The 12302-nt window shown below is 54.9% G+C and overlaps 1 protein-coding gene and 1 pseudogene across 1 annotated transcript in view; one reads left to right on the forward strand and one right to left on the reverse strand.

The window, feature by feature from the left end:
• Positions 1-12302, reverse strand: part of LOC127474809 (uncharacterized) — a 1721191-nt pseudogene that overhangs the window by 923423 nt on the left and 785466 nt on the right.
• Positions 1-12302, forward strand: part of LOC127474834 (zinc finger protein 883-like) — a 237550-nt gene that overhangs the window by 23600 nt on the left and 201648 nt on the right. The window contains 1 exon segment of the mRNA XM_051796137.1: positions 1842-2019. Coding sequence (XP_051652097.1) covers positions 1848-2019 — 172 coding nt within the window. The 5' untranslated portion in view covers positions 1842-1847.

Raw genomic sequence — 12302 nt, forward strand, 5'->3', positions numbered from 1 at the left:
CCCCTCCTCTTTCCCCCTAGACATCATTAACCCCTCCCAAATGTCTCCCAACCCCCATTTTCCTTTTAATCCCCTCCCCCTACAGATCTCTTTGACCTCCCAAGACCCCTTTTAACTCCCCTAAATGCAACCAAAGCACCCCAAAACCCCCCAAATTCATATCCAACCACCCCCTCAAATCTCCCCCAGCCCCCCCTCAAATAACTTCCAACCCCCCCCCAAAGAGGGATCACCTGGCACCCTGGGACAGGAGCACAGTGGGCTGTACTGGGGGCACTGGGCTGTACTGGGAGGGCACTGGGGGGGGCTCAGGTGTCCCAGGACAACGTGGCCCAACTCCAGGAGAGATCTGGGGAGCAGTGAGCAGGTACTGGTCTGTCCTGGTCTGTCCTGGTCTGTACTCCCAATCCCCCAAGACCCTCCCAGACCCCAAAGCCCCCCAGGCCCCCCCAGACCCCTGACTTGGTCCTGCTGCCCCTTGAGCATCTGCAGCTGCTGCAGAACCAGGCATTTCATCAGCAAATGTGCAGGTGACCCCAAGCTGGGGGTGTGTTGATGTGCTGGAAGGCAGGAGGGCTCTGCAGAGGGACCTGGCCCAGCTGGATCCATGGGCTGATTGCAAGGGGATGAGGTTCCAGCAGACCAAGGGCCGGGTCCTGCCCTTTGGCCACAAGAAGCCCCGTCAGCCCCCCGGGCTGGGGCCAGAGTGTCTGGAGAGCAGGCAGGCAGGAAGGGAGCTGGGAGTGGGGATGGACAGGGAGCTGAAGAGGAGGCAGAGTGTGGCCAGGTGGCCAAGAGGGCCAATGGCTGCTGGCCTGTGTGAGGAAGAGTGTGTCAGCAGGAGCAGGGAAGGGATTGTTGGGCTGGAGTGAGCGCTGGTGAGGCCACCCCTGGAGTGCTGTGTCCAGCTCTGGGCCCTGAGTTGAGGAAGGCCCTGGAGGGGCTGGAGCAGGAGCAGAGAAGAGCAGCGAGGCTGGGGAAGGGAGTGGAGCGCAAGTGGTGTGAGGAGAGGCTGAGGGAGCTGGGGGTGTTGAGGCTGGAGAAGAGGAGGGTCAGGGGAGACCTCCTGACTGTCTGCAAGTCCCTGCCAGGAGGTTGGAGCCAGGTGGGGCTGGGGCTGTTCTGCCAGGAAGAAGCAGTAGGACAAGAGGGCTGGGTCTTGAGCTGTGCCAGGGGACGTCTAGGTTGGATATTGGGAAGCAATTTTGTACAGAGAGAAGTGAAAAGAGCGGGTGGGTCACCCCCAAAGGGAGCTGGGGGGAGCTGGGGTTTGGGGGGCTGATGGGAAAGGGGTGGGAGGGGGGGGCTGAGGGGAGTGGGGAGAGCGGGAGCGGGGTTGCCGTGGGGGTGCCTCGGTGTCCCCATGCCTTGATCCCTGGAGAGTGAGGGAGGCTGGAGAGAGGGAGGAGCTTCGAGAGCCCTGAGAGCCTGGAGAGGGGGGGCACAGAGAAGGGGAAGCCTGGACAGTGGGGACCCCTGGGATCCCCTAGGACAACAAAGTGGAGAACCTGGAGAGTGGGAATTTCTGGGAATGCAGCATCCCTAAGGCGAGAATCAGACGAGAAGGGACCCTTGAGACCCCCAACACTCCCATTATCTCCTGGTAGAACCCCCAGCATCCCAGACAGGGAAGACTCTCTGAACCCTAGAGGGGGGAAACCAGAGAAGGGGAAATTTTAGGAGAATTTTTTTGGGCTAATCTTCATATTTTGGAGTATTTTTTAGGTGAATCTCAACTTTTTTCAGTTTGGGGGGGCAGGAGTCTTCTCACTATTTCTTATAGGCTTTTGCCGGATCTCGATGATTTGGGGTTTTCTGGGCTGAGTCTTGGTGTTTTGGAGGTTTTTATGGACACAGGATGCCCGGTGAGTTCTAGAGATGGACTTGGGCAGGAGGAACCCCCAAGCCAACGAGCTCAGCCCTTGTTTTCCCCCCATCAGGATTTGTCCTTCCCAAAGCTTGGGCGGATGGAGGAGGAGGCTGCGAGGAAGAGGAAGATGCCTTGGGCCCCCCAGGCAGGTGAGGAGGAAGTCAGTGTCCCTTTGGGCAGGTGTTGTGCTGGCTCTGTCAGCCCAGCATGGCCCCGGCTGCAGGACAACCCCGCTGGCGCCGCCGTCCTGCCGGGGCCGGAGTTGGGGGGATGTCCTTGGCCTTCCCTGTGGGCCGGAGGCAAATCCCCTGCCTGTCCTTCTTGCTTCCTGCCCCAGGCCCCGAGCTGAGCAGGGAGAGCCCAGAGGACAAATCCCCCCCGTGAGACCCTGGTGGGAGAGGCCGTTTTGAAGGGCTCCCCGGCGCAGGAAGGCAGCGGGGAGGAAAAGGGCCGGAGATCCCCCCGCAGGAGGGGCTCCAAAGCCAGCCCAGGGTGCTCTGAGGAGGAAAGAACCAGCCTGTGTCGGGAAGGCGGCCAGAGCTTGAGGGGGAGGTCTGAGCTGGTGGTCCCTGAGCAGCCTCCCAGCAGGGAGAAGCCCTTCAAATGCTTGGAATGTGGGAAGACCTTCAGGAAGAGCACCCAACTCCTCACCCACCAGCACATCCACACTGGGGAACGGCCCTACATGTGTGGGGAATGTGGGAAGAGGTTTCAGACCAGTGGGAATCTCCTCCTCCACCAGTGGACGCACATGGATGAGAGGCCCTTCCGCTGCACCGACTGCGGGAAGGGCTTCAACTGGAACTCCCATCTTGTCAGGCACCGGCGCATCCACACCGGGGAGAGGCCCTACAAGTGTGGGGAGTGTGGCAAGAGCTTCAACCAGAGCTCTAACTTGACCAGACACCAACGGACCCACCGGGGTAATAGAAGCCCTGTGAGTGCCCCAACTGTGGGAAGAGCTTCAGCCACTGCTTCCACCCCAAACTTACCCCCTTATGGGGAGGCAACCCCTGGAGTTCAAGGACTGTCAGTCCATCCCTTTCGACCAGAAATGGCCAGTCCCCTTTCCCAGGGGCAGCTTCTTCCAACAGGACCCTTCTTGGGGGGAGTGTGGAGATTCCTGCCTTGGCTGGGGACCCCCCAATGTCAGTGCTGGAGGTTGAGAGCAGAGATCTCCCCACCAGCGTTGATCTGGGGGAGTTCCATCCATCTCTAATTAAGAATTATTGCTTTTGTTTCAACTTTAGTAGAATTGCTTCAACAATTGCTTTAGTGTAGAGCACTGTCCTATCTTATCCTGTACTCCTGTTAGTTTTAGTGTTTCTGTTGTGCAGGAAATAATTCTGATGAAGATCTTTTGTCTGATCATTTGTAACCCCAAATAAATTCATTTCTATCAATAAATCTGATTTGCCATCATTAAAACCTGGGGGACAAAAGTGTTTCAGTCACACCTCTCTATTTCCTCTAAATTTAAAATGTTGGCAAGATTCAAGGCTGAGATTGGATCCAGCAGCCCCCAGCACCCCACAGGAAGTTGGGAGCTCAGGAGAACCACTCCCTTTCCCAAAACCTGGTGCCAAAGACCCCCATGGGACCGCTGAACCCACCAGACCACCCTCCCTTTTCCACCCTTCTCCCTCTTCCTTCCACTTTTCCATGGTCCCCTCAATCCCCAGACCAACCAGGATCACTTTTGGGGTCCCAACCCCCACTTTTTCCCCCCCTCCCACCTCTTCCACATCATCCCCCCACTCCCCAGCCCCCTCATGCTCAGTTTGGGGGTCCCACCCTCACCTTCCACCACTCTTCTGACCTCTCCCACCCCTCTCCCATCATCCCCCAAACCTCAGTGCCCCTCCCCCTCCATTTTTTTGAGGTCCCACTCCCCTCCCCCTCAGTTTGGGGTCCCACCACCCCTTCTGTCCCCTCTGACCCCCCTTTTCCCACTGACCGCCCCCTTCCCACCCCCCGCTCACCCGAGAGCTCCTCACCCACAGCCGGGGGGGCTCCCAGCACCACCAGTGCCCAGAGAAATCGTCCAGAAAAGGGGTTGGGTGGGGTCCTGGGTGGGCTTTGAGTGTTTTTGGGGGTCCTTGAGGGGCTGTGGGGAGGTTTTAGGGGGGTCCCAGCACCTTTTGGGGTGAGCCGGGTGCCTGTTGAGGGGCAGGTGCCCTCCCAAATGTCATTTTATTGTAGAATTCTTTCAACAGAAGAACCTAACTTGTCACATAAATAATGTTGACTCTAATTACAGTGCTGAAAAGTCCAGTTGATTTACACAGAATGAAAAGAAAAAACAAAACAAAAAAAACCCCCAAGCATGAATACCCTTGAGATCATATAAAAATGGCATACTTCATCTAAATTGTGTCCTTTTCTGCTTAAATTTGAAATTGGTCTAAAATAGGTTAATGTGATTTCAGGTAGTAATTTTAAATAATAATCTACAGCTACATTTCACATTACACATTTTCCCCATGTTTATATATCTTCTTTTTTTTTGGAAGTATAAGTAAGCTGCAGTTTTGCAGCAGGAAATCTCCTCTACCACAGAGCTCTTTCAAGAGATCTTAAGCACAGCCTGGATCTCATGCTAAGGCTGAGGTTTTGGAAAGACATCTCCTATCACATCACATCCTCCTCTGTGACATCACAGCTCTCCTATGAAATCACAGCTCTCCTTTGACATCACATCCTCCTCTGTGACATCGCATGTCTCCTATGACAAAACATTCTCCTCTGTGACATCACAGCTCCCCGTGACATCACACCCTCCTCTGTGACATCACATCCTCCCTGTGACATCACAGCTCTCCTGATGCCTTCAAATCTTCAGCAAAAAACACTATTCAAACTACGAGCACTGCTCTTCTGTTCCCACTGAGCCAGTTGGAGGCAACTGTGATTTCATAAAGCAGCAACAATGGGCCCAAACCCATGGTGTCCTTCAGATGCGCCGTGTCCTGAGCAGACTGCGTCCTGCTCATCCTGTCCTGCTGCCTGCAGGACAACTTCCCCCTCGGCACACCCCCAGCCCCAGCCTTGTTTGGGAAGTTGAGCTCTGGCTGAGGCTTTCCCCAGGAGAAGCCTCATTTGTCTCTCCTCAGGGCAGTCCCCCCAGCACCCAGCCAGGATAGGGCACAGAATGAGTGGCCCCAGCTCTGCCTCCCCAGGGGTGTCCAGGCATCCCACGAGGCAGCTGCTGTTGCTGCATCACCACCTCCCCTCACCAGAATGGATTTGGAAGGCTTTCCAAGCACAGGGACCAGATGGAAACCTCAGGACCCTACAGAGAAAACATCCCCAGGGTCTTGTTAGGCCTTGGAATTAAATGGCTTCCTGTTTGCCACCAGTGCTTAGGTCTTGTGGCGCCTTATGGGATTTTCCTGCTTTGACAGTGTTTTGAGACAGTTCATTGTGCCCTTCAAGTCCTTCCATGGGCACACACACACACCACTCTCACCAGTGTCTGGCCCTCCCAAGAACACAAGCCCTGATGATTTGTAGCTCCCACTCCAGTGGTTGGCACTTGGACCTCCCTCCGTACCCAGAGCTCAGAGCTCCCTTGTGCCAGAAAGTTTAAAGAGATTGTGCCTCATTCTGCCAAGACAACCCTTGGAAAAAAGTGTCCCTCTGTGTTTCCTGGGATCAGAGCACTCTATTGTCATCTTCCAAAACCTTGGAGAGGTCCCAGAGATCTCCCAGGAAGGAATTTGGGGCCTCAAGCACATGACCCATATATAGAGGCTGAGGACTCAGGGGTCAGGGGTGTGAAGATTGAGGACAGTAGAGGAGTAGGCTGAGAGGTCTGGAAGGGGGGTGTGAGAGCTGGTGGAGCTTTTCTTCCTGTCAGAAAACAGCCTAAGAAAGAACTAGTGCCACCAAGGGCAGCTGGGGTGGCCTAGACTGGTGACAAGAAGTCAGAAATTTCCCTCTGAGGTCAGTGTTGTGGTGCAATATGTCACAAAGAAGGAGTCTGGATGAGCCCAAGGCTTTGTGTGTGCAGGAAGAGCCAGGGAGGACGCAGAGATGTCAGTGCAGGAAGGTGCCAGCCAGGTGGGGCAGCCGGGGGGATGACGACAGCCTGCAGGGAAAGGGGCAGGGCATGGACACCGTAGGACAGCCTGGGCTGGAGAGGAGACAGGCATGGGGAGAAGCTGAAAGGCCCTGACAGAGCCACCTTCTGCAGGCCTTTGGCCAGGGCTGCTGTCTGTGCCCCTGATGCCAGGAGGAGGGGAGTGCCCCTTGCAGCCCTGGGGCCTCATGGCCTCCTTGTCCCTGCTCAGCAGCCTGGCAGGTGCCACCCCATGGTCCTGCCCTTGGCATTGCACATCCCACATCCCAGTGCCCCAGGAAGAGCCCTGAGGAATGAGGCAGGGACAAGATCTGCCTTCCCAGGGGCTGGGGTCAGGGCTTGGCCTGTTAGATTAAGGAAACAAGTCAAGGTTTCCTCAGCATCAGAGCCACCTTTCCCTTGCTTGTCCATCCTTGTCATCACTGTCTGCAGTTTTCTGCTCTAACTGGAACCTGGGGACAAGTTCTCAGTTGTGTCCCTCAGTGAGACTCAGTAGCACTAAAGGAAACTTCAGTGTTTCAATCTCACTTTGACTTCTTGAAAAGTTGTTTGAACTTCCTCTCAGGGACTGAGTCTCATGTAAACAACACCAAACCCCCTGAGGGTCATGAAATGCCTGGGGCTGTTGCTGTGCTGCTGAGCTGGGCCGGGCTCCAGGCACACAGGGAGCTCCTGGCAAGCAAGAAGAGCTTCAAAGAGACAGCTCTGCTGGTGAGCAGCTCCTCTGCACAGCCCAGCAGGGCTGAGGGCACTGCCAGGGCAGCTCAGGGACACCAGCAGGGCACAGACAGAGCTTCAAGGGGCTCAGCACTGGCAGGAGGGCTGAGAGCTCCCTGCAGGAGGAATCTTGGCAGGGCTGCACAAGGTGAGTCTGTGGCTGCAGGGCAGTGCAGGGGCAGCTCCTGGAGGCATCTCCTAAAGCTGGCCCAGCCCCAGCTGATGGGATGGGTGAGCAGGGGCTGTTTTTGGGGCACTTTGGAAGAGCTGTGAAGCTGGGGGTGCAGCCAGGGGTGCCCAGGGCTGTGGGGCAGAGCAGGGTCCTGCAGCCCAGGGTGCTGTGCTGGGCAGGGATTCTGCTGCCTGCCAGGGGCAGCTCTCAGCCGGCCCGGGGATCTGTTCCTAGGGCTAGGGCAGAAGGGCTGTGGGCAAGGAGCAAACCTGGCAGGGGAGGGAGGATCTTTTCCATGTCTTGCTGTTGCAGGGTCAGACCTGCTCACAGACCACTACATGATATTGAATGGTGAAGTTTTAGCAAAGCTCAGAAAAGACAGGGGCTACAGGAAAGGAATTAGTCCTGAGGTGTGTTTCCTGCTTAGGCATTGTAGCACAGACATTGTTCTCTCAGTTCAGGAGGCTACACTGAAATTCAAACTGTTTTCCTCTGGGAGATGAATATTTCAGGCAGGATCAGAGATGAGCACAGGATCCTGGGCAGTGCTGAGCCTTCCCTTGGGGGTGGGCACTCTCCTGTGCCAGCTCTTGGCTTCCCTGCAGGAGGGCTCCTGTCCTGCTCTGTCCAGCACAGCTGCACCTCTGGGCTGGCACAGGGGACACTTCACAGAGCTGCCCTTTCAAGCAGCACTGCCCTGCTCTCAGCACAGATCTTGGTGGGGTTTTTAAAGATGAATCTGTGTGTGAAGTCATCTTCAAGGCAGCCCAAGGGAAAGTGCAGGGCAGATGGGAAACAGGCTGAGAGGCACTGCAGCTCTCCTGGCTCTGCAATAAGCAAGGGAGAGCTCAGCCCTTCTGCCTGTCCTGTCTCAACGCTCTTCAGATTTCTAATCAGAAAAATTTGCCCCTAAAAAAATTTGCCCCAGGTGTTATGATCGTAACCAAAAAACCCTGTCAAAATTATTTTACGGATACTCTGTGCCTTTCTTCTGCAGCCCAAATTGCTCCAAGACAACAGTACAGGAACTGAACTTTTCCATCAAAACTGGATTCACTGTGACAACCTCTGTGATTATGAGAGCTGTCCAAAACCAGCTCCATGTCTGCACTGCAGCAGAGCAAAACTGAGTCCTTGGCAGCACATGCCCAGAGCTCCTGCTCCTCACAGAACCCTCAGGGAGAAAAAACCAGAGAAAAGAAATGCCTTGACTTGGAGGGGATTTCCCTGAAAACTGCACTGGCTTTGCTGAGAGGGGACTGTCTTAATTGTTCCCTGTGCTTTCCTTTCCTGAACAGACCTGTCCTAAGGAACAGCAAATGTCCAACAGCAGCTCCCTCACCCAGTTCCTCCTCCTGGCATTCTCAGACAGGCGGGAGCTGCAGCTCCTGCACTTCTGGCTCTTCCTGGCCATCTCCCTGGCTGCCCTCCTGGCCAACGGCCTCATCCTCAGCGCCGTAGCCTGTGACCACCACCTGCACACCCCCATGGGCTTCTTCCTGCTCAACCTCTCCCTCACAGACCTGGGCTGCATCTGCACCACTGTCCCCAAAGCCATGCACAATTCCCTCCAGAACAACACAACCATCTCCTACATGGGATGTGCTGTACAGGCCTTTTTCTTTCTCTTCTTCATGACGGCAGAGTTTTCCCTTCTGACTATGATGTGCTACGACCGCTACGTTGCCATCTGCAAACCCCTGCACTACGGGACCCTCCTGGGCAGCAGAGCTTGTGCCCACATGGCAGCAGCTGCCTGGGCCACTGTGTTTTTCAATGCTCTGCTGCACACAGCCAATACATTTTCCCTGCCCCTGTGCCAGGGCAATGCCCTGGGCCAGTTCTTCTGTGAAATCCCACACATCCTCAAGCTCTCCTGCTCACACTCAGGCTACCTCAGGGCAATTGGTGTTCTTGTGGTTGGTGTCTGTTTAGGATTTGGCTGTTTCATTTTCATTATTTTCTCCTATGTGCAGATCTTCAGGGCTGTGCTGAGGATCCCCTCTCAGCAGGGACGGCACAAAGCCTTTTCCACGTGCCTCCCTCACCTGGCTGTGGTCTCCCTGTTCCTCAGCACTGGCACCTTTGCCTACCTGAAGCCCCCCTCCATCTCCTCCCCATCCCTGGATCTGGCACTATCAGTTCTGTACTCGGTGGTGCCTCCAGCACTGAACCCCCTCATCTACAGTCTCAGGAACCAGGAGCTCAAGGATGCCCTGAGGAAAATGATGACTGGATGCTTTTCAGGAGCAAAAAAGTGCCTGTTTTCTGGTGTGTAGCATTCAGAATGGGACTCCTTAATGGCCCAGCCTTCTTGCTCAGGTTTTTCGTGAAGGTTATCAAGTTCTTCTTGCAATAATTTCCTGTGCACTTAAATATTCTTAGGCACCTGCCTTATAATTTTATATCCATCTTTTTTGATTTTGACTCAGAGATGTATAAATGATCAATTGTACTTGTTGAGTATTTCAACAAAATAAAGAACCCTGCAGTGCCTTCTTTGTCCAAGACCCTTCTTCTCAGATGTTCCTAAAGGACAGCACACTGCAGGACAGGGGGTATTTGCAAACAGGAAGGGGACAATAATCCCAGCCCAGCAGCACTGCCAGGGAGCAGCAGGGCTTGGTCTTTGCAGAGCTGCTCTCTTTCACTTCCACACTGTCCTCCTGAACCCCTTTGTCACTGTAAGGCCTGAGTGCTCTCTGAGCACAGTCCTGTGGGCTGGAAGCCCTTGGAGCACAGGTAGGGACAGGTCCTGGGAACTTGTGAAGCAGAGCTGGGCTCCCTTCCAGCATCTCCAGGATGCTGTGGCATCTTCTGAGGGCAGTGCATGTACTGGGTCACTTCTTCTGTCACCTTGCTCCAGGGCTGGAACTCTCCTGCAGTGTCACCATGACACTCCTGCTCTCTGCTTTCCAGGTTCCATTTTCAGATCCAGTCTTCCCCTCCTGTTCACAGGGACATCCTGGGAGTGCTTCAGAGCTGCCATCCTGGGGCAGCTCCTGCCCAGCGTGGGCAGGCACAAGGTCTCTCCAGCTGCTCCTCTCCCCTCCCCAGTGCCACTGTTTTCTGCAGCCTCCTCCTCCTTGCCCAGCACAGCCCTCCTGGCACAGTTGGACACAGCCCTTGTTCTACCCCCTCCTCAGGCACCTGCCCAACCCCCTCAGCTCCAGCCTGAGGGCCAGAAACCTTCAGGGCAGGGAGGCACCAGGGAAAATGCTGAGGGAACCTTTCAGCTGCACTCAAATCCAATTGGAGGGGTTGGCCTCGAGGAAGAAATCCCTTCTCATTCTCCAGAACCACCAGGACAACCTGTATTGTGTCCTGGGCACTCCTCTGGAAGTGTGGGATATGGAAAAGGTTTTGGTGTCAGGGCTTTTGAGAAGGCTGGGCAGTGTCACTGGGAGACCTCTCCCAAACCCTTGGAAAGGTCAGAGCCATCCCAGAGCTTCCTGGGGCCTTGGCAAAGGCAGACATGGAACCAGTCTGCAAACAGGGCAGCAAGGAGGGATGGGAGACTTCCAGACTGCTCAGGCTCAGCAGAGAAGGGGAATATGGCAAGTCCTCCTGCAGCCATTGCCAAGCATGGGAAGGACAAGGGAGGGATTGCAGAACCCCTGTGGGAGGGAACAGAAGAGGATGTTGTGTGCCCAGACTTTATCAAGGCCCTTGACGTGGTCTCCTGTGGTCTCCTTATGGCCAGACTGGTGAGAGCTGGACTGAAGAAGTGGAAGATGTGGTGGGTGGGAAGTTGACTGAATGAAGAGTGTCAGAATCTATGGTACAAAGTCCTCTTGGCAGCAACTTCCTGGTGAAATCCCTCAGTGACCAGCCCTTGAACACCACTGTAGAACATCTTTATTATCTCTCTGTACAATGGGATAAAATGTGTTTTCAAGTCCTTTGTGGATGATTCCAAATTTCAGGGAGCCCTTGAGTAACCTGTCCTGGTTTAAAGGCACATATTGGGGTGGGAACTCCAATAAAATGAATTCACTCCTCTTTTATTCCCCACCACTACAGGGAGACAAAATACAAGGAGGTATAAGTGAAAAAAATAACAGTTGACTGACAAGAAATATAACAGCAAAACCAGCAATACCAACAGAACAGTCCAAAGCAACAGCAGAGAGGGAAATTGCCTCCTCTCTCTCCCCCTGTCCAAACTCCCTTTTGTAAACAGGTGAGAATAGGAATCAATACATGCCTCCCTTTCCCCTTTTCCCCCTAAATGAACAAAAAACCAAAAAACAAAACCATGGGAAAGAGGGGACAAAGTAAAGTCTGGAAAACTCTCTGGTCTGAGATCAGTTGTGCTGCCCAAGAACACGCTGACTCCAGAGGTGTCCAAGCGGGGCAGAGCCGGCGACTCCGGTCCGTGCGGCGGCGGGGGGGAGGCAGCAGCTCTGCTTGATTCCATGGAGTTCTGGGGAGGTACAGTGGCCCCTTGGTTCCAGGAGGGTCTGAGATGTCTCAGGGTTCCTTTTGTTCCAAAGACACCCCGCATGTCACAATGGTCCTTGGTTCCATGAGATTCCACAGTGTCCCTGCATTCCTTTGGTTCCATGAGGCCCTGCAGTGTCACGGTGCCACTTGATTCCGTGACGTTACAAAGAATCAGAATGGCCCCTTGATTTAAGGCCAACTGCACATGGGGCTGCCTTGGGGGGAGTGTGGGCACCCAGACAAGGGAGTTGTCACCCCCCTGGACTCAGCCCTGGGGTCACCACATCTGGACTGGTCTGTCTGTCTGTGAGGTTCCCCATTCTGGAGGAATGAGGAAGAACTGGAGAGGGTCTAGAGGAGATCTGACAGGATGGAGCTTTTCTCCATATTGGAAATAAATGAAATCTCCACAAAGAGTAGCATGGAAAGTTGGGACTGAAGGTGAGGAAAATGAAATATCGCTCAATGGGGACCCTTGTGCTGCAAGAGGTCACCCAGAGGGAGTCAGGATCAGCCCATGGCTTTGTGTTCCAGGGAACAGCCAGAGCTGGTGCAGAGCCATCAGGGAGGGTCTAGAAATGCTGCTGGGAGGGGGTGGGAAAGCAGGAGGGGTGTGTGCAGCCTGCAAGGCCAGAGCAGCAGCAGGGCCAGGGCAGGACAGCCTGCAGGAGAGATGGCCAAGGGCTCTGGCAGGGCTGCAAGGCCCAAAGGCACCCAGGTCTTTGTCCCCTTGCCTCTGGCAGCTGCCTCTGCCACTCAGGCCACCACAAGACACTTGCCTGGCAGGTTCTGCACTTGGGTTCTGCCTCGCCCCTCCCTCAGGAGCCTGGCAGGGGTTGCCCAGTTTTGGCCTTTGTTGTTCCTCCCCCTCCCATCCCAGTGCCCCCCAAACAGCCCTGAGCCAGCCGGGAGGGACAGGATCTGCTGGGCCAGGGCCTGGGGCTCAGGCCTTGGCCTTTGTGCTCCACAAAACCAAGGCAGGCTTTGCTCAGCATTGCAGGGGCCTGCCCAGAGCC

This window comes from Manacus candei, unplaced genomic scaffold (genome assembly GCF_025592945.1).
Source record: "Manacus candei isolate 608988 ecotype Guabito, Panama unplaced genomic scaffold, ASM2559294v1 h1tg000045l, whole genome shotgun sequence".
NCBI classification, from domain to species: Eukaryota; Metazoa; Chordata; class Aves; order Passeriformes; family Pipridae; genus Manacus; species Manacus candei.